The sequence below is a fragment of the Schistocerca nitens genome, chromosome 3 (assembly GCF_023898315.1).
Source record: "Schistocerca nitens isolate TAMUIC-IGC-003100 chromosome 3, iqSchNite1.1, whole genome shotgun sequence".
Taxonomy (NCBI): domain Eukaryota; kingdom Metazoa; phylum Arthropoda; class Insecta; order Orthoptera; family Acrididae; genus Schistocerca; species Schistocerca nitens.
The window spans coordinates 461,360,563-461,381,846 of NC_064616.1; the positions used below are offsets into that span (position 1 = coordinate 461,360,563).

General features: G+C 43.6%; 1 protein-coding gene across 2 annotated transcripts in view; it reads right to left on the reverse strand.

Moving 5' to 3' along the window:
* The window catches only part of LOC126248387 (dehydrogenase/reductase SDR family member 7), a 209,182-nt gene that overhangs the window by 29,368 nt on the left and 158,530 nt on the right, over nucleotides 1-21,284 (reverse strand). For both annotated transcript variants that reach the window (XM_049949332.1, XM_049949331.1), the window contains one exon: nucleotides 19,149-19,388. In XM_049949332.1, the coding sequence (XP_049805289.1) occupies nucleotides 19,149-19,388 (240 nt within the window). The remainder of the gene's footprint in view (nucleotides 1-19,148; nucleotides 19,389-21,284) is intronic.

Here is a 21,284-nt window from a genome sequence, read left to right on the forward strand (position 1 = left end):
TTGAAGAGAAGTAATAAAATGAGCTCTAACATGGAAAGTAAGCGTTTCCGGACACATGTCCACATAACATATTTTCTTTCTTTGTGTGTGAGGAATGTTTTCTGAAAGTTTGGCTGTACCTTTTTGTAACACTCTGTATATGTGAAAATTTCTATTTTTCTAATATATTTAGTAAGTTGCCATTTTCACCAATCTTTAGGATTGATAGGCAGACTGTATTGCCACTGGCGTGTCATTTTCTTTTTTTACGTGTGTGCTAAATGAAGATATATCCGCGCCAGTTGTGTTTCAGATGTTCTTTATATCTTGTTTTGAAATTTTGTCCAGTTTGTCCTCTGTAAATTTCTCACAGTTATTGTATAATGACACCTAAAAAATGAACTCCTTGTCAGGCTGTGAAGGCCCAAGGGATTTCTACAGGCTGCCATGTCATCCTCTGCCTTGCAATGTCATGCAGATGCAGTATGGAGGGTGATGTCAGCACACTGCTCTCTTGTCTGTTTTGCAGACTTTCCAGATAGTGGAGCTGCTACTACTCGGTCAAGTAGCTCATCAATTGGCATCTCAAGGCTGAGTGCACCTCATACCAGTCCTCCTACCAAGGGAAAATGCTTAGCAGTACCAGGAATTGAACCCGGTTCCTACACACGGCTGCCATCTGCCCTGACCATTCAGCTACAGAGGCAAACTTATAAACACAGTAACATGCAAATTTACAGGATTAGTCTATGTTACAACAAATTTGTGATTGCAATGTGTTATGTGTTCTGAAGCCTATTTTTTGACTGGTTTTCTGAAGTGCAATTTTTCTGCATTATGGTATGATAGTGAACTGTGCATTTTTGCTTTACTTTGTCCTTGTTGAGGTAATGTTTTCTTTCCATTTGTGTGTACTTTTCTGGTATAAATTTTGTTTAGTATGGTGGGGTTGTAACCATTATTTTTTGTTATTCTTTGTAGTGCCTTTAATTCACATGTTATGTTTTCTTTAGTCAATGGATACTTTACGAGGCGCTCCATGCAGGTTTGAAAATGTGATGCTTCTTTGTGTGCTCTCAGATGACAAGAGCTGTTGTGTATTACTGTATACAGTCTGTGGATATCTGTTTTCAGCAGATACTGAATTTGTGCATTGGTCCATTTCTTTTGATTTTGAGATTCAGACAGTTTAGGTTCTTGTCCTCTACATGTAATGGTGATATTTTATGTAGGCTATTCCACTACAAATAGAAGATGTCTATTTACTTTTATGTTTCTTCAAATAAAATTCATGTATCATTTACATATCTATGATCATACTGAATATCATTACCCCATTTTGAATTACTATTATTATTATTATTTAAAAATTGTTCTCAATATAGTGAAGAAGAGTTATAACTAGTGTACCAGCATGGAGATTTTCACTGCAAAACTGTTTCCTTTTATATACAGGGTGGTCCATTGATCATGACCGGGCTAAATATCTCATGAAATAAGCATCAAACGAAGAAACTACAAAGAACGAAACTTGTCTAGCTTGAAGGGGGAAATCAGATGGCGCTATGGTTGGCCCGCTAGATGGCGCTGCTAGTGGCCAAATGGATATCAACTGCATTTTTTAAAATAGGAACCCCCATTTTTTATTACATATTCGTGTAGTACGTAAAGAAATATGAATGTTTTAGTTGGACCACTGTTTTCGCTTTGTGATACATGGCGCTGTAATAGTCACAAACATATGGCTCACAATTTTAGACAAACAGTTGGTAACAGGTAGGTTTTTTAAATTAAAATACAGAAGGTAGGTATTTTTGAACATTTTATTTCGGTTGTTCCTATGTGATACATGTACCTTTGTGACCTTATCATTTCTGAAAACACATGCTGTTAGAGCGTGATTACCTGTAAATACCACATTTATGCAATAAATCCCCAAAATGATGTCCGTCAACCTCAATGCATTTGGCAATACGTGTAATGACATTCCTCTCAACATCAAGTAGTTTGTCTTCTGTAATGTTCGCACATGCATTGACAATGTGCTGACGCATGTTGTCAGGCATTGTTGGTGGATCATGACAGCAAATATCCTTCAACTTTCCCCACAGAATGAAATCCGGGGACGTCAGATCCGGTCAACGTGCGGGCCATGGTATGGTGCTTCGACGGCCAGGCCACCTGTCATGAAATATGCTATTCAATACCGCTTCAACCACACGCGAGCTATGTGCCGGACATCCATGTTGGAAGTACATTGCCATTCTTTCAACAGTGAAACATCTTGCAGTAACATCGGTAGAACATTACACCATTTACATTGCCATCGATAAAATGGGGGCCAATTATCCTTCCTCCCATAATGCCGCACCATACATTAACCCGCCAAGGTCGCTCATGTTCCGCTTGTCGCAGCCATCGTGGATTTTCCGTTGCCCAATAGTGCATATAATGCTGGTTTACGTTACTGCTGTTGGTGAATGACGCTTCATCACTAAATAGAATGCGTGCAAAAAATCTGTCATCATCCTGTAATTTCTCTTGTGCCCAGTGGCAGAACTGTACACGACGTTCAAAGTCGTCGCCATGCAATTCCTGGTGCATAGAAATATGGTATGGGTGCAATCGATGTTGATGTAGTATTCTCAACACTGACGTTTTTGACATTCCCGATTCTCGCGCAATTTGTCTGTTACTGATGTGCGGATTGGCCGTGACAGCAGCTAAAACACCTACTTGGGCATCATCATTTGTTGCAGGTCATGGTTGACGTTTCACATGTGGCTGAACACTTCCTGTTTCCGTAAATAACGTAACTATCTAGCAAACGGTTGGGACACTTGGATGATGATGTCCAGGATACCGAGCAGCAGACATCTCATACGCCTGTTGAGAATTTTGATCACAATAGCCACACATCAACACGATATCGACCTTTTCTGCAATTGGTAAACGGTCCATTTTAACATGGGTAATGTATCACGAAGCAAATACTGTCCGCACTGGCGGAATGTTACGTGATACCCTGTACTTATACATTTGTGACTATTACAGCGCCATCTATCACAAAGCGAAAAAAGTGGTCCAATTAAAACAGTCATATTTCTTTACGTACTACACGAATATGTGATAAAAAATGAGGGTTCCTATTTTAAAAAATACAATCGATATCCATTTGACCTATGGCAGAGCCATCTAGCGGGCCAACCATAACGCCATCTGGTGTCCCCCTTCAAGCTAGATGAGCTTAGTTCTTTTTAGTTTTTTCATTTGATGCTTATTTTGTGAGATATTTGGCCCGGTCACTATCAATGGACCACGCTGTATAGTTCCCAGTGTTGAACTTCAAATAAGTACAGGAGAGCGTCAATTATAATAAAGTAAATTTTGTAAAATATGCCTTATGCTGATTGTATACGTGTATATTTATAAATTGTATAACTGTGCTATTACAGGATTATTGTAAGTACACTACTGGCCATTAAAATTGCTACACCAAGATGGTTGGTTGGTTGGTTGTGTTGGGGAAGGAGACCAGACAGCGAGGTCATCGGTCTCATCGGATTAGGGAAGGACAGGGAAGAAAGTCGGCCGTGCCCTTTCAAAGGAACCATCCCGGCATTTGCCTGGAGCGATTTAGGGAAATCACGGAAAACCTAAATCAGGATGGCCGGACGCGGGATTGAACCGTCGTCCTCCCGAATGCGAGTCCAGTGTCGAACCACTGCGCCACCTCGCTCGGTGCTACACCAAGAAGAAATGCAGATGATAAACGGGTATTCATTGGATAAATATATTATACTAGAACTGACATGCGATTACATTTTCACACAATTTGGCTGCATAGATCCTGAGAAATCAGTCCCCAGAACAACCACCTCTAGCCGTAATAATGCCCTTGATACGCCTGGGCATTGAGTCAAACAGAGCTTGGATGGCGTGTACAGGTACAGCTGCCCATGCGGCTTAAACACAATACCACAGTTCATCAACAGTGGTGACTGGCGTATTGTGACGAGCCAGTTGCTCGGCCACCATTGACCAGACGTTTTCAGTTGGTGGGAGATTTGGAGAATGTACTGGCCAAGGCAGCAGTCGAACATTTTCTGTATCCAGAATGGCCTGAACAGGACCTGCAACATGCTGTCGTGCATTATCCTGCTGAAATGTAGGGTTTCGCAGGGATCGAATGAGGGGTTGAGCCACAGGTCGTAACACATCTGAAATGTAACGTCCACTGTTCAAAGTGCCGTCAATGCGAACAAGAGGTGACCGAGACGTGTAACCAATGGCACCCCATACCATCACACTGGGTGATACGGCAGTATGGGGATGACGAATACACTTCCAATGTGCGTTCATTGCGATGTCGCCAAACACGGATGCGACCATCATGATGCTGTAAACAGAACCTGGATTCATCCAAAAAAATGATGTTTTGCCATTCGTGCACCCAGGTTCGTCGTTGAGTACACCATCGCAGGCGCTCCTGTCTGTGATGCAGCGTCAAGGGTAACCGCAGCCATGGTCTCCGAGCTGATGGTCCATGCTGCTGCAACGTTCCCATCTGTTGACTCAGGGATCGAGACGTGGCTGCACGATCCGTTACAGCCATGCGGATAAGATGCCTGTGATCTCGACTGCTAGTGATACGAGGCCGTTGGGATCCAGCACGGCATTCCGTATTACCCTTCTGAACCCACCGATTCCATATCCTGCTAACAGTCATTGGATCTCGACCAACGCGAGCAGCAATGTCGCGATACGATAAACTGCAATCATGGTAGGCTACAATCCGACCTTTATCAAAGTCGGTAACATGATGGTACGCATTTCTCCTCCTTACACGAGGCATCACAACAATGTTTCACCAGGCAACGGCGGTCAACTGCTGTTTGTGTATAAGAAATCGGTTGGAAACTTTCCTCATGTCAGCACGTTGTAGGTGTTGCCACCGGCGCCAACCTTGTGTGAATGCTCTAAAAAGCTAATCAGTTGCATATCACAGCATCTTCTTTCTGTCGGTTAAATTTCTCATCTGTAGCATGTCATCTTCGTGGTGTACCAATTTTAATGGCCAGTAGTGTATTATCACTGTCATTTGCTGAAAAAGCATTCTGCATATAGCTAGTCACATTATAATGAGATGAAAAATCACATACACATACAAAACTACTATGTATACCATAAGTAGAGTATTATAAGAAGTATGTTACTTTTGTACTGCAGATACTGCTGATGAGGAGCAACACCCAAAACTCGTCCAGTAAAATAAAAATATACCAATTTATCTACAATTTCTACAAGCTGCAGAGCACCAAATATACAAAACATCAGATGATATAGTTGCTAAAAGGTTCAAAGAAAACTAGAGTGTCATTTAGAATAGGTGCCCAACTTATACAGTTACAGTTGTTGGTGACTTCAATCTAACATCAATATTTTGATGAAAATATATGTTTAAAGTCAATGTTACACATAAAACATCATCTGAAATTGTACTAAATGCTTTCTCTAAAAATTATTTAGAGCAGCTAGAACAGAAACCTACTTAAAATGTAACTGGTGTCAATAACATACTAGGCATCTTAGCAGTAAATAATCCTGAGCAAATAGGGAGCATAATAATAGATACAGGGACTGTGTACCACCAAGTTTACTGTAAGACTAAATCTGCCAAAAAATCACAAGAGATTCTGTTCATATTTAAAGTAAGCTAGTGGCAAGCCACAATCAATATTTTCACTATGTTATAGCACCACTAGTTACTAAACTCAGTTTTCCAAAATTCCTAAACCAAAGATGATGCACTAAATATTCCACTTTTCAAATCACGAATGAATAACTTTGCTGTAGATACGCTAGGGTAAGCGAAGCAACTTAAATCACATAATGAAGAAAAATTTTCCCACTCAGATTATATACCAATTAGGTTCCTTTAAGAGTATGCTGATGAAACAGCTCTGTATTGGCACTTGTATACAATGGCTTGCTCAATGAAGGATCCATACCTAACAAGTGGAAAGTTGCACAGGTCACACAAATACACAAGAACGGAAATAGAAGTCTTTGTATACCCATAATTAAAACGGACGACTTGGAATGTCAGCTGGTATAAGATATGTTAAAAAGTGACTTAATTCCTCCAGCTGTATTAAGGTGTTTGTTTTATTGGCAACTAGTTTCGATGTTGTTACATCATCATCTTCAGGCCCATACTTGCTGACAGTAACCGAATGTGTCTCAACTAGTAGTCAGTGGTGAGACAGGCGTTTTTCATGCAGAAGGCAGGTAGTAACTGATATGAAGTTAAAACTAGTGGTTCAAAGATCATAACTCATAGAAAATAGAAGTGCTCTGTCTTAATTATAGATCTGTATTACTGAAATCAATTTGCAATAGGATTTTGGAACATATAATGTGTCTGAATATTAGCAAATACCTCAAAGAAAATGCTACATTGACACACAATAACCATGGGTTCAGAAAATATTGTTCTTGTGAAACACAACTGGTTCTTTATTCACACAAGGCAATTAGTGCTATCAATAGGGGCTCTCAAGTTGAGTCCATATTTCCAGATTTCCAGAGAGCTTCTGACACCATCCCTCAGAAGCAGGTTCTAATGAAACTGCAAGACTATGGACTGTGTGACTTGGTCCATGATTTCCTGTCTGGAAGTACACTGTTCATAGCAACTGATGGTAAGTCATTGACTGAAACAGAAGTGACAGCTGGAATTCCCCAAAGTAGTGTTACAGGTCCTCTACGATTCCTAATCTATATAAGCAATTTAGAAGATAATCTGAGCAGCTCTCTTAGATTGCTGCAAATGATGCTGTTGTTTACCATCTAGTAAAGCTAAAACAAATTGAAAAATGATTGTGACAAGATTCTGCAAAGGTTCTCCACTTAGAAGATGCAACAAATCTACTGAAGGGACTTCCTGCACTACACTTGCCTGTACTCTTCTGGAGTATTGCTGTGTGCTATGGGATCCTTTCTAGATACGAGTGATGGAGGACATAAATAAAGTTCAGAGAAGGGCAGCTGGTTTTGTATTATCACAAACTAGAGGAGAGAGAGCGTCACAGATATGATATGCGTATTGGGGTGGCAATCATTAAAACAAAGACATGTTTCACTACGGTGGGGTCTTTTCATGAAATTTCAGTCGCCGCATTACTCGTCTGAATATGAAAATATTTTGCTGACTTCCACCTACATAATGAGAAATGACCATTATAATAAAATAAGAAAAATCAGAGCTCGCACACAGAGATGTGTTTGTTCCTTTTCACCACATGCTGTTTGAGTGTGCGACAGTAGAGTAACAGTCTGAAAGGAGTTTGATGAGCCCTCTGCCAAACACTCAAGTGCCAAATGCAGAGCAGACATGATATAAAGGGAGTAAAATATTATCTACTACCTGTTCAGAAAACAAGCTGAAGTTATAAAAGTCAAAGGACCTGAATAGCAAGCAGCAGTTTAGAAGGTCACGGCTGTGATCCACCCTTGATGTTATTCAATCTGCACAATGCTCATGCAACAAAGGCCTTGGAAGGGTAGTGTCTTGAAAAGAGTTCATAATATGATTATCAACAAAAGGAAAACAATCATTACAGAATGCAGTCAAATTAAATCAGGCAATGGTTAGGTAATTGGTTTAGTAAATGAGACACTAAAAGCAATACATAATTTCAGTTATTTTAGCAGCAAAGATAGTTACAATGGCCAAAGTAGAGAGGATATTAATTTCAGACTGCCAGTAGCAAGAAAAACACTTGTAAGAAAGAAAAATTAGTTTACATCAAATATAAATTTAAGTGTTGGAAAATATTTTCTGAAGTTATTTGCCTGGTGTGTACTCTTAAACAAAAGTGAAACATGAATGCTAAACATTGCAAATGAGAAGAGAATAGCAGCGTTTTAAATGTGGTGCTGTAGAAGAATGCTGAAGTTCTCATGGATAAAGTGGGTAACTGATGAAAATGTAGTCAATCAAAATTAGTGAGAAAAGGGAATTTTGGTACAACTTAAGGGCTCAATTTATACAACACATCCTGAAGCATCAAAGACTTGTCAAGATGATAATGGAGGGAAGTGTGGGAGTAAAAACTATAGAGGGAAACCTAGACCCGACTCAATAAACAGCTTCAAGTGTACATAGACTGCAGTAGTTATGCAGAAATGAAGAGGCTTGCACTGGAGAGACTAGTCCGGAGAGTTGCATTAAACTGGTCTTTGGACTGAAGATGACGAGGACAACAACAGAGTTAGATATGTGAAAAATCTCCGTAAACCATAATCAACACATTCTGTCTGCTTCCTAAGATTTATGGCTTTCATATACCAAAGGGCAAGTTCTTACAAAAGAACCTGTCTTCCATTTTAATAACAATGGATAAAATTTATACCACAGAGAAAGTATAATCATTTGCAATGGATAAAAATTTATACCACAGAGAAAGTATAATCATTTGCAATCTGTTAGTGCCACTACCCTAAATACATATATTCCCCTTGTTCGTGGTCTTACCACTGTCGAACACTATCTCTTCCAATGTCTTGCAGACTCCAATTTTGCCACCTCATTCCCTGTACACTTGACCATATATTCTTACCCATAATTACTTCTCCTTCCAGGGTACGATGTTTTATCAAATCTGCAACATAGTCATGGGCACCCACATGATACTTTCAGTAGCCACCAGAAAGATCGCGGGAGGTGCACATCAGCACGGCGTGTCACGGACGGTAGTTGCCGCAAGTAGAGTCCCGTCCACCAGAGGGCACGCGAGAATTCGGACGCGACCTCTGCCGGCAGAACAACAACAGCAACTCAGGCAGCACGGGCTGTGCCCAGTCAGTTCACATCGGGCATGCCTAGGACACAGTTCCCGGTCTACGCTATGTGAAGTGCGACGGAAAACGTGAACCGTGTTACTACACAATTGGCGACGAGTAGGGTCGTTCTTTCGCGTGTTGCGTCGTTGTTCCGGTTTTGCAGCTTATCCACGGCATGGAGGATTTAGTGCGGGTTTTGGTTGAGCAGCAGACAAAGCTCATGGCCACCATGAAACAAGTGCTTCTGGCGTTGGTCTCCATGCCGTCTGCTCCAGCGCCGTTCCCTCCTCCCTTTCCCCCATATGACGAGATGGCGGAGGATTGGAACGCATATCAACATCGCCTTCGGCAGCATTTCGAGGCGTTTCATGTTGCTGATGCGGAGGTATGTCGTGCTCTTTTCTTGTCTTGGATATCTCCCTCGCTGTATCAAGTTTTGCGGCAGCTAGCGCCGTTCCAGGAACCCTCGTCCTTGTCTTTTGACGCCTTGTGTTCATTGCTCTTCATATTATCGCCGCCACACACATGTTGTGGTGGCTAGGGTCGAGTTCTATCAATGCAAGAAGCAGCCCCATCAGTCTTACCGGGCGTGAGCCGGTACCCTGCACAGTCTTAGTCACAAGTGTCATTTTGTCACGTAGCAGTCGCGATACTCGTATGCCCACATTATGGTGCGCGACGTCATTGTTCGTTCGGCCCCTGATAGGGAGGTCCGGCAACAGGCCCTGCCGTTAGAAGACCCTTCCCTTGAGGAAGTCCTGTCCATTACTCAATCGTATTAAGTCTCTCACGCCACAGGTCAACAGTTGGAAGCGTGGTGCGACGTTGTGGCGAATCAGGGTGGCGCAGCCGCGTCCACTGCGTCTGGGGTGGACGACGTGCGAGCAGTACAATCTGGCCGTTAAGGCCGCTCCTGCACGGCGCGTAAACAGAGTTCCGGCCGCCGGCCCCTGATACCGTCCTGTGCGTCGTGCTATATACATCATGATCGGTCAGAGTGCCCCCAGCATTGGGCTGTTTGTCGCAAATGTAATAAAAAAGGACACATTGCTAAAGTTTGCCGCTCAGCCTCAAAAGAATCGAAGGACGCAGGTACAGAGGACATGGATGTTGACATTCAGGAAGTTTCCTCGGGCCAGGCTCCCGACGCATCGGCACACAAACTCTTTATCGAGGTGTCTGTTCGGTCGCGCCGATTACAACTGCAAGTAGATATGGGCATGGCAGTTTCTTTGTTGAATGCACAAACTTACTCCGACCTTGGGTCGCCCCCATTGGCGCCAGTTTACCAGCGTCTACATGGTTATGGTAAACAGTTCATTCCCCTACTGGGTCAATTCACTACCGATGTGACTTACAAATCAGTCACTCAGTCTATTACTTTTATTGTTGTCAGTGATGTGAGCTTCGCTAACCTTTTTGGCTTGGATGCCTTTCATGCTTTCGGTTTTTCTATTGCTGACACCATACAGTTGGTCTCCGAAGACGTTCCATATCAATCATTGGAATATTTGATCTCTGCCTTTCCGGATATCTTTGAGGAGGGCCTGGGGCGTGTTTCAGACTTTGAAGCTCACTTAACATTGAAGGTGTCGGCTCGCCCGCGTTTTCTACACGCGAGGCAGATTCCCTTGGCTCTCTGCCCTCAGGTAAAAGAAGAGCTCGACCGGCTGACAGCCCTCGGGGTCGTTCTTCCCATTTCTTCTAGTGAGTGGGCTTCGCCCCTCGTTATTGTCAGGAAACCCTCAGGAAAATTATGTCTTTGTGGCGATTTCAAGGCCACCATTAATTCCCAATTGGTGGTGGACACCTATCCTTTGCCTCTTGCTGATGAATTGTTCTCCACCGTGGCGGGAGGCCAATATTTCTTGAAAATCGATCTTTCGGAGGCTTATCATCAGATCCCACTTGATGAGGACTCCAAACGGCTGGCGGTCGTCAACACCCCATTTGCCATTACCAATACCAGCGGTTGGCCTTCGGAATATCCAGTGCCCCGGCGATATTCCAGCGTTATCTTGAGCACGTCATGTTGACAATCCCTCATTGTACTAATTACCTGGACGACATAATTGTCACAGGCCGCAGCACGAAGGAACACTTGCACAACCTTCGCACCCTATTTCTCAAATTCAGGTCCGTGGGCTTGTGTTGCAACCTGCGTAAGTCAAACTTCTTCCAACCGTCCATTGAGTATGTGGGCTACACCATCTCTCAGCACAGCGTCCAGCCGCTAGGAAGTTTGGTCCAAGGTATCGTCGACCTTCCACGGCCCGCTTCGCTGAAGGAGTTACAAGCTTTTTTAGGCAAGATTGCCTATTACCACCGGTTCATTCCCTTCCACCATAGCCCGCCCCCTGTACTGCCTTCTGCGCAAGAGTGTTCCTTTTGATTGGTCACCTGCATGCGAGCGAGCGTTCACCTCGTTGAAGGGCCTCCTCACGTCAGCGCCTTGTTTGGCTACTTTTGACCCCCAGAAGCCGTTGGTCCTGGCTACCGATGCTTTGCAGTATGGGATGGGGGCGGTCCTGGCCCATCGCAACGCGGATGGTTCCGAGCAGCCACTGGCGTTTGCGTCTAAAACTCTTAGTCTCGTGCAGGCCCATTACTTCCAGGTGGAAAAAGAGGCTTTGGCCATTGTCTACGCTGTTACCAAGTTTCACCCTTTCTTGTATGGCACGAAGTTTCAGTTAATCACTGACCATAAGCCGTTAATATCGTTATTTGGCCCCACCTCTCAGATTCCGGATAGGGCGGCCCACAGACTCCAGCGCTGGACCTTGTTCCTCTCTAAGTACCATTATGACATTCATTTTCGCCCTACCAGACAGCATGCCAACGCAGACGCTCTTTCCCGTCTTCCGGTGGGCCCGGATCCTAAGTTCGATCGAGAGGAGATTATGTGTTTTCATTTGGATGTGGCGTCCCACCAAGCGGTTGATGGCTTCCTGATCACTAGTTCTTGAGTCGCCAGGGAAACGGCAGCTGACCTGGTTCTCCAGCAAGTCGTTTGCCTCATTCAGCAGGGGCGGTCATCCCAACCTCCAGGCCGGGCCTCGGACCCTCTTCATAATTATTTTATTCTACGAGACCGCCTCTCCATCTTGGAAGGAGTTCTCCATCTGGCTACCGATGATACAGCTCCTCGTGTGGTTGTTCCTGCAAGTTTGCGAAGGGAAGTCCTCATGTTATTACATGAGGGGCACTGGGGTGTTTCCCGTACTAAAACCTTGGCTCGCAGACATGTGTACTGGCCCGGTATTGACAGAGAAATTGAGCACTTGGTGGCCGCTTGTTCCCAGTGTGCGAGCCAACAGGCATCTCCCAGGTCAGAGTTCTCTTCATGGCCGCCTGCAACCCAGGCACGGGAACGTGTTCACATCGATTTTGCGGGCCCGTTTCTCAATGGCTTTTGGCTCATTGTCTTTGATGCTTATTCCCGATTCTCATATGTGGTTCGCTGCTCCTCAACCACTTCAGAAGTTGTGATCCAGGCACTAGCAAAAATCTTTTCTATGGAAGGTCTGCCAGTCCACCCTGGTCTTGGACAATGGACCTCAGTTTATTTCGCAGACCTTCCAGGATTTTTGTAGGCGCTTCGGTATTCGGCACGTTTGCTCTCCCCCCTTTCATCCACAATCGAATTGGGAAGCCGAGCGCATGGTGCACACATTTAAGATGCAGATGAAAAAGTATGTGCACGAATTTCCTGCGGAGGAGGCGTTGACGTTTTTCCTGGTGGCATATCGGACCACACCAATGGGAGAACACAGCCCCGCAGAGCTCCTCCACGGACGCCAACCTAGGACTCTGCTGCACCACCTCCAGCCTGGTCCTCGCAAGTCTTCGCACAATGGAGTACCCGGCTTTCCACCGGGTATGTCGGTCTGGGCACATGGGTTTGGCGCAATCCACGTTGGACACCGGCGGTGGTCCTGCGCCGAAATGGCTGCCGGCTCTATACCTTGCAGGCGGGGGATCGGGAGGTACGTCATCACCAAAATCAGCTATGTCCACGTTCGGGCTCCCACCCTCCGACCCCTCGGGCAATGGCTTCCCCATTGCCAGCAACCTTGTTGGTTTCTCAGGGGACGCTATCGCCCCTCCCCCCTGGGACTCCGCTGCACTGCGATGGTTCTCAGCCTTGGCAGTCTCCAGTAGCTCCAGCACCAGCATCGCCATCGTTAGAGATGCCCCAGCGAGAGCCGGCCCCCCTCGCAGGCCCGGTTTCTCAGGAGGCTGGTTCACCTGTGGTCGTCCCTTCCCCATCGTCCCCGCCACTGGGTCTTGCCCCTCCGAAGGTGGACCAGGATCCGGAGTTCGACGGCTTCTCTCCCATTCTGTCCCGGGCTCCGGTGGTGGGACGAAGGGGGCCTCTTTGTGTGGGTCACTTCCAGCCGTATTCAAAGGTTCCAGCTTGAGGGTTGGCCGATCCCCTCGACTCCAGCCTTCCGATGGACGTGGAGGTCATCGCTCCTGCACGACGCTCCACCTTCCGACACAGTGAATCACAGTGGCTTCACCCCCCGGAGGAGGAGGAGTGCAATAGCCACCAGAAAGATCGCGGGAGGCGCAAATCGGCACGGCGCGTCACGGACGGTAGTTGCTGCAAGTAGAGTCCTGTCCACCAGACGGCATGCAAGAATTCGGTCGCAACCTCTGCCGGCGGAACAACAACAACTCAGGCGGCATGGGCCGTGCCCAGTCAATTCACATCGGGCATGCCTAGGACACAGTTCCTGGTCTACTCTATGTGAAATGCGACGGAAAACGTGAACCGTGTTACTACAATACTCATATGCCTACCTACACAAAACCTTCTTAGTCACTCAAGCTCCTAAACACCCTGTCTAGCTCGGGTGAATTGATGAAATCTCCATAAACTGCACCCAGGGAGAAACATAATCATCATTCTCACACAGCCACAACACCTTTTTTCCTATTGTCTTCACCTATTCCTCCCAATCCAGTGTTGTGCCCTCCTGCACATTGACATGCATGTTTCTGATGGCTCCAAACATTACAACATTGAAGAAAGAAATAAGAATGTGTAAAAGGAACCTATCCAAAGTTGCATTTAATTGGGTATTCTTAATTTTTGTGTACATATGAAAATTCACATGCAATATATACAGCCAAAAACTTAAAGCCCATTAACCTCTAACATTACCCACATTTTGATGGAGAACATCTCTAATACACCAAAAAATCTCCCCCATACAGTTCGATTAGACATGGACAGCACATCTGCAGTGATGAGTAATACATTTTAGTTAGTCAAACAATGGAAACTCCAGATTGGAATATCAACAACATAAGGAAAAGATAGATTGCTACTTACCATTTAAATGACATGTTATGTTGCAGAGACGCACATCTAAAAGACACTTACTAAAAGACACTTACACATTAGCTTTCAGTCACAGTCTTTGTCAATGTGTGTGCACGTGTGCGGCCCCCCCCCCCCTCCCACACACACATTCACACAAGCAAGTGGGCTTCACGCACAGATGGCATTCCAGTCCAAGCTGCTGGAGATGGCAGTCATGTGCATGCGTATACATGAGGTGTGCTTGCTTGTGTCACTGACTCTGTGTGTGTGTGTGTGTGTGTGTGTGTGTGTGTGTGTGTGTGTGTGTGTGTGTGTGTGTTTCTTTTTCTGACAAAGGCTGTGGCTGAAAGCTAAAGTAAAAGTGTCTTTTAGTTGGGCCTGTCTGCACCTTAACATGTCATCTTTATGGTAAGCTGCACTCTATCTTTTCCTTATATTATTTTAGTTAGTTACATGTTCCATAGATCATTTGAATGATTCTTTTATGGACATGATGTGGAAAGAGTCAATTTACAAGATATGTATAAATGATTAGTGTTAACATTAATTAACACATCATCTTAGTCCTACTCCTGCAACAACAGTTAAAAACTAAGCTTTTTCCCATGGCTATCAGCTTTTAAATAGAAACCTGTCAGTGGAATAGAAGGAGTTGTCCAGGAGAAATGACTTCAAGTTAGATTTCTTTGCTAATGTTACTGGACAAATAATGAAAACTTTTTGTTGTTGCATGTTGAACTCCTTTCTGAGCCTCTGACAGCTTTAACTATGGGTAATGAAGATCATTTTTCCCTCTAGCATTGTAGGTATAGACATCACTGTTCTTCTGCAATTGTGGTGGCTTATTTATGATGAATTTCATTAACGAAGATGTGTACTGTGATGGCGCAATTAAAGTGTCTAGCTCCTTGAAATGGTATCTACATAACACCTATAAGTGAACACAACACATTATTCTTACTCTTTGCTTTTGTGCAATCAATATTTTCTTTATAAGTGATGAGTTAGCCCAGGAAATTATCCCACAAGTCATTATTGAGTGAAAATATGTAAAATATGTGAGGAGGTTGATTAGTTTGTTTGCAAGACTAGCAAATATATGAAGAGCAAAAGTTGCTGAATTTAACTCTATGAGAAGCTCAGTAATATGCTTCTTCCAGTTCAAGTCTTCATTAATATGAACATCCAAAAATATTGAGCATTCTACCCTATTTACTGACTCCTGCTCATGTGCTACATCAGTTGCTGGTATGACTCTTATTTGTTGTACAGAACTGAATATGGTGTGTGTTTTTCTCTCCCCCCCCCCCCCCTCCAAAAAAAAGGAAGAGTCCATTTTCTAAGAACCACTTTATAATGCATTGCGAAATTACCATCTACCAGCTCTTCTTTTGCTTTCTGTCTAATGAGATTTATTATAACACAAGTATCATCTGCAAAAAGTACCAATTATGCTGGTTGAATGTTAAGTGGAAGGCCATTGACATACTGAAGGAATAGGAGTGGCCAGAAAACTGAACCCTGTGGGATGCCGTTTGTGGTTTCTCCCCAATCACTAAAATGTTATCCTTCCAATATTGTACAGTATGCTGAAGGTTTTATTAAAGCCTTTATAGAGAGGCATTACCTTCCAAACCTGGTCTGTATACAGGCCTTCCATGCAATATCCATACGTTCCTTATATTCTGGCTACCCACTTGAACTGTCTGCAGAGTAGCACCAGACTCACTACCCAATACCACCCCAGTTTGGAATAACTTAAGCATGTTCTTCATCAGGGCTTGATGGTACATTCCACTCTCAGTCCTCCCCAATACTCCCAAAGTGATATTCCACAAACCATACAATCTACAAAATATCTTGATCCATCCTTATGTCAAACTTTCTTCAAGTTCCTTACCACTTTTGCAATATCTCTCAATCAGATACAAGAGCAAGACATGGTTGATGACCCACCCAGAACATCATATTCTAATCTCCTATCAAATGGTGTTCTATGTATAAAGAAAAGCTACCATGCAGGAAACACATTTACATGGAGGCTAGTGTATGCATCTGAACTACTCAGATTGGTAAAAGTTGTTTCATATATTAGCATTCGATGATATCATTTTTGAAAGTATGGAAGACTGACACAGCTAGCCCCAAGGCAAGATTATACAGGCAGTACCAGAAAGAAGAATTGTAAATTGATCTAATGTGCCAAGTGTGAGCTGTTGTGGGAAAAAAGCTGCATGGTGGAACAAAGGACATTTTTTAGGTTGACACTGCAGCTTACCACCTTCCAGTATAATACATTCCAGTTATGTAAATGTATAGATCACCTTTTCATGTTATTGACTGTAAATACTGCATGTGAATTTTCGTATGTGTGTAAAAATTAAGATTACTCAATTACATGCAATCAGGTCCGATTCCTTATTCATATCATAACTTCTTATTTTAGAGTTGTGCTGAATGAAGTTGGAGTTCTACATTAACATCTGTTCAGAATGCAGAAGATGTTTAATGCATTTTTTATTCACAGTTAATCTGAGTAATATTGTGGAATTTTATACTAATTATTTATGCTGAAAAGAAGCTACCATACCAAGTAGAGTTTTAAAACTTCTCGAAAGTTCATGTACTACTGCGGTGTAGGTTTTGAAACTGTTTCTTGACTAAATTATTTATGTATGTTTAGTATTTGATGTTGTACTTGATAAATGATTTCATTTGCATAGTATATGAGATTCTGTTGTTCTGTTGCTATTTCACAGTCAGATTAAAGTCAGGCAAAATGTTATCTGAAAATGTATGTGGATGAAAAGTACAACATTACTATGAGGACATAGTCTTATTTATGGTTTCCGTACCTGTTCAAAATTTGTTGGTAAAAGTATTTCTGCACAACAGGAATTTGTTTTGTTCTGACTGTTTACATTCTTTAGCACATGGAAAGCATATTTTGACCCTTCTATAAAACTTTGTACCTATGTAAAGAAGAATTGTGTAACCCACTGGTTACGGTAAGAGTATGTCTGGTTTGGACTGGTGGTTGTTTATAATTAATGCTATGAAAATTGTCTTCCTAATTTTAAACATATTACCCTCGTTATCCTCTGTTATGAACTGTATTTCACCTTGAAATTATTTTGCGGACTTATCAGGGAATCATGTTCATAATGTAATTCTTTATTGGAAAGAAAGCTGACACTTTATTTACAGCTTAGGTAATATGATTATGGTCAAAATTCGAAAAATAAATAAATAAATAAATAAATAAATAAATCTGATATTTACAGGGAAACTTTTGCTCAAGACATGATTAGCATTACAAGTGTTTGCCTTGTAGTGAAAGTATAAGTGAGGGAATATTACTTGTGGTGTTTTCTGTAACAGGACTTGTACCAGAAAAGTCACAGCACTTATAAGTCATTACAACCATGCCACAGAAGTGATTATTACATGGCCATAGCCAAGTCCTGCATTATAAGAGGCAGGCCCACTTGTCAAAGAAGTAATTTTATATACCAGATCTGCTGTATACTTGGCAAAGCCTTGTAAGTGAGCATGATCACCAAACATGTCTACTGTAGCCACCAGGAGAGTTTGCCACACACTGGCATGAGCACAACATGCTTGACTTCAATCACTTCTTCAAAACCTGTGCATCTGGATAGACTCTCCACTCCCCCCCCCTCCTCCTCCCCCCACTCCCCCAATACCAGCTCTTTAACCCTAGAACACCTAGTGAGAGTCTCCAAGACTCCTAACACTACAATTTCTTTTTTTCTTGTGCTTCATTTTATTACACACTAGGCCAGATCCCTACATTTTTACCATTATGTGACTTGATGAATGCTTTACTGTAACTCCTATATGATGATTTGAGACGTTATATTATGTAAGACCTCTTTGTACCCTTTCAACTAAATAATCAATTGTTGTTAACTAGGTCTCTCCTGATATATATTTCAGACAGTTATATGACAATGACTACACGGCCTAAACTGCACAAAAATGTAGGCAAATAAATGGATATTTCAACTCATCCAATGGCAGCCAAAATGGGAAAGTGATATAATTCACATAATTTAAACAAGGATTCTACAGACCAAGTATGGCAGGACATTTCACTATGGTACTTAATTATGTGCAGATTGCAACTACTGTTGATCATTTATTAGGTTGCAAATTTAAAATTCTAACAAAACCTTTGATTTACAAAGTGTACTATGGGATGCAATTGTTCAATGAATTAAGAAAACCATACTGACTCAGTTAACACTGACACACTGTACAAATTTATAGGGACTTCAGCAGAGACAGATCAGGGGTATAAAAAATATTGCTACATAGGCAACTGCCCGAGAAAAGGAGGAAAGCAAGATGATGATTTAATATCCTGTTGACAATGCAACCTTTACAGACAGGGTCCAGGCCCAAACTGCGGAAATTATCAGCCATGACCTTTTCAAAGAAATCACCCTGCCATCTGCCTTGAGAAAATTATGGAAACCACATAAAACGTAAATGTGTGTGCTTAGATGGTAACTTGGCCATCATCCTGGCAAATGCAAGTCTAATATCTTACCACTGCCCCATCTTGCTCATTCATAACAAGGGATGGAAACATAGGGATGGAACAGTTCTGTTCCAAACTTCGTTAACTGAACAGATGAGAGACTATACTGGGCATCTTAAGGTTAAGATTGGCATACATTATGAGAATTAAAAGAACTGTTCAAAGAACCTCCTGCATCATTTTTGTGCTGTGAACTTCTTTTAGTGTTAAAACACACAAATGCCATAATGCAAATCCAAACAATTTATACCAGCACACTCCAGAAACATATACTTAAAGTGAAAGCAAAATTAAAATAATAAGACAATAGCTTACCAAATTAAAGTCATGGCCTCACAATATGCTATGCAGTTACTTTATGGAGAGCCATTTCCCAAAACTCCAGCTACAATGTGAGCACACTGATTGGCCAAAAATACTTACATGTAAAGCATGCTTTGATGCAGTGTATGATCCTGAAAATGGTACACCAAACACTCCAGCAGAACTTGAAGTTACTGCTATGTGTCCTTCCCCTCTCTTCAGAAAATATTTCACTGCAATACGTGACAGGGAGATTATTCCAAATACATTAATGTCAAATACAGCTTTATCCACTTCCAGATCAATGTCTTCCCAAATTGCTCTCTGTGATCTACCAGCATTGTTCACAAGAATATCCAGCTGAAAAAGATGGAAGCATATGTGAAAATTTTCTGCAATGCATTACAACAATAAATGAACCAAAGTAGTACATTAAGTGTTAGAAAAGCAAAACAAGGGCAAAGAGGGGTGGTTGTTGTTGTTGTTGTGGACTTCAGTCCAGAGACTGGTTTGATGCAGCTCTCCATGCTACTCTATCCTGTGCAAGCTGCTTCATCTCCCTGTACCTATTGCAACCTACATCCTTCTGAATCTGTTCACTGTATTCATCTCTTGGTCTCCCTCTATGATTTTTATCCTCCACACTGCCTCCAATGCTAAATTTGTGATCCCTTGATGCCTCAAAACATGTCCTACCAACCGATCCCTTCTTCTAGTCAAGTTGAGCCACAAATTACTTTTCTCTCCAGTTCTATTCAATACCTCCTCATTAGTTATGTGATCTACCCATCTAATCTTCAGCATTCTTCTGTAACAACACAATTTGAAAGCTTCTATTCTCTTCTTGTCTAAACTACACTCCTGGAAATTGAAATAAGAACACCGTGAATTCATTGTCCCAGGAAGGGGAAACTTTATTGACACATTCCTGGGGTCAGATACATCACATGATCACACTGACAGAACCACAGGCACATAGACACAGGCAACAGAGCATGCACAATGTCGGCACTAGTACAGTGTATATCCACCTTTCGCAGCAATGCAGGCTGCTATTCTCCCATGGAGACGATCGTAGAGATGCTGGATGTAGTCCTGTGGAACGGCTTGCCATGCCATTTCCACCTGGCGCCTCAGTTGGACCAGTTGGACCAGCGTTCGTGCTGGACGTGCAGACCGCGTGAGACGACGCTTCATCCAGTCCCAAACATGCTCAATGGGGGACAGATCCGGAGATCTTGCTGGCCAGGGTAGTTGACTTACACCTTCTAGAGCACGTTGGGTGGCACGGGATACATGCGGACGTGCATTGTCCTGTTGGAACAGCAAGTTCCCTTGCCGGTCTAGGAATGGTAGAACGATGGGTTCGATGACGGTTTGGATGTACCGTGCACTATTCAGTGTCCCCTCGACGATCACCAGTGGTGTACGGCCAGTGTAGGAGATCGCTCCCCACACCATGATGCCGGGTGTTGGCCCTGTGTGCCTCGGTCGTATGCAGTCCTGATTGTGGCGCTCACCTGCACGGCGCCAAACACGCATACAACCATCATTGGCACCAAGGCAGAAGCGACTCTCATCGCTGAAGACGACACGTCTCCATTCGTCCCTCCATTCACGCCTGTCGCGACACCACTGGAGGCGGGCTGCACGATGTTGGGGCGTGAGCGGAAGACGGCCTAACGGTGTGCGGGACCGTAGCCCAGCTTCATGGAGACGGTTGCGAATGGTCCTCGCCGATACCCCAGGAGCAACAGTGTCCCTAATTTGCTGGGAAGTGGCGGTGCGGTCCCCTACGGCACTGCGTAGGATCCTACGGTCTTGGCGTGCATCCGTGCGTCGCTGCGGTCCGGTCCCAGGTCGACGGGCACGTGCACCTTCCGCCGACCACTGGCGACAACATCGATGTACTGTGGAGACCTCACGCCCCACGTGTTGAGCAATTCGGCGGTACGTCCACCCGGCCTCCCGCATGCCCACTATACGCCCTCGCTCAAAGTCCGTCAACTGCACATACGGTTCACGTCCACGCTGTCGCGGCATGCTACCAGTGTTAAAGACTGCGATGGAGCTCCGTATGCCACGGCAAACTGGCTGACACTGACGGCGGCGGTGCACAAATGCTGCGCAGCTAGCGCCATTCGACGGCCAACACCGCGGTTCCTGGTGTGTCCGCTGTGCCGTGCGTGTGATCATTGCTTGTACAGCCCTCTCGCAGTGTCCGGAGCAAGTATGGTGGGTCTGACACACCGGTGT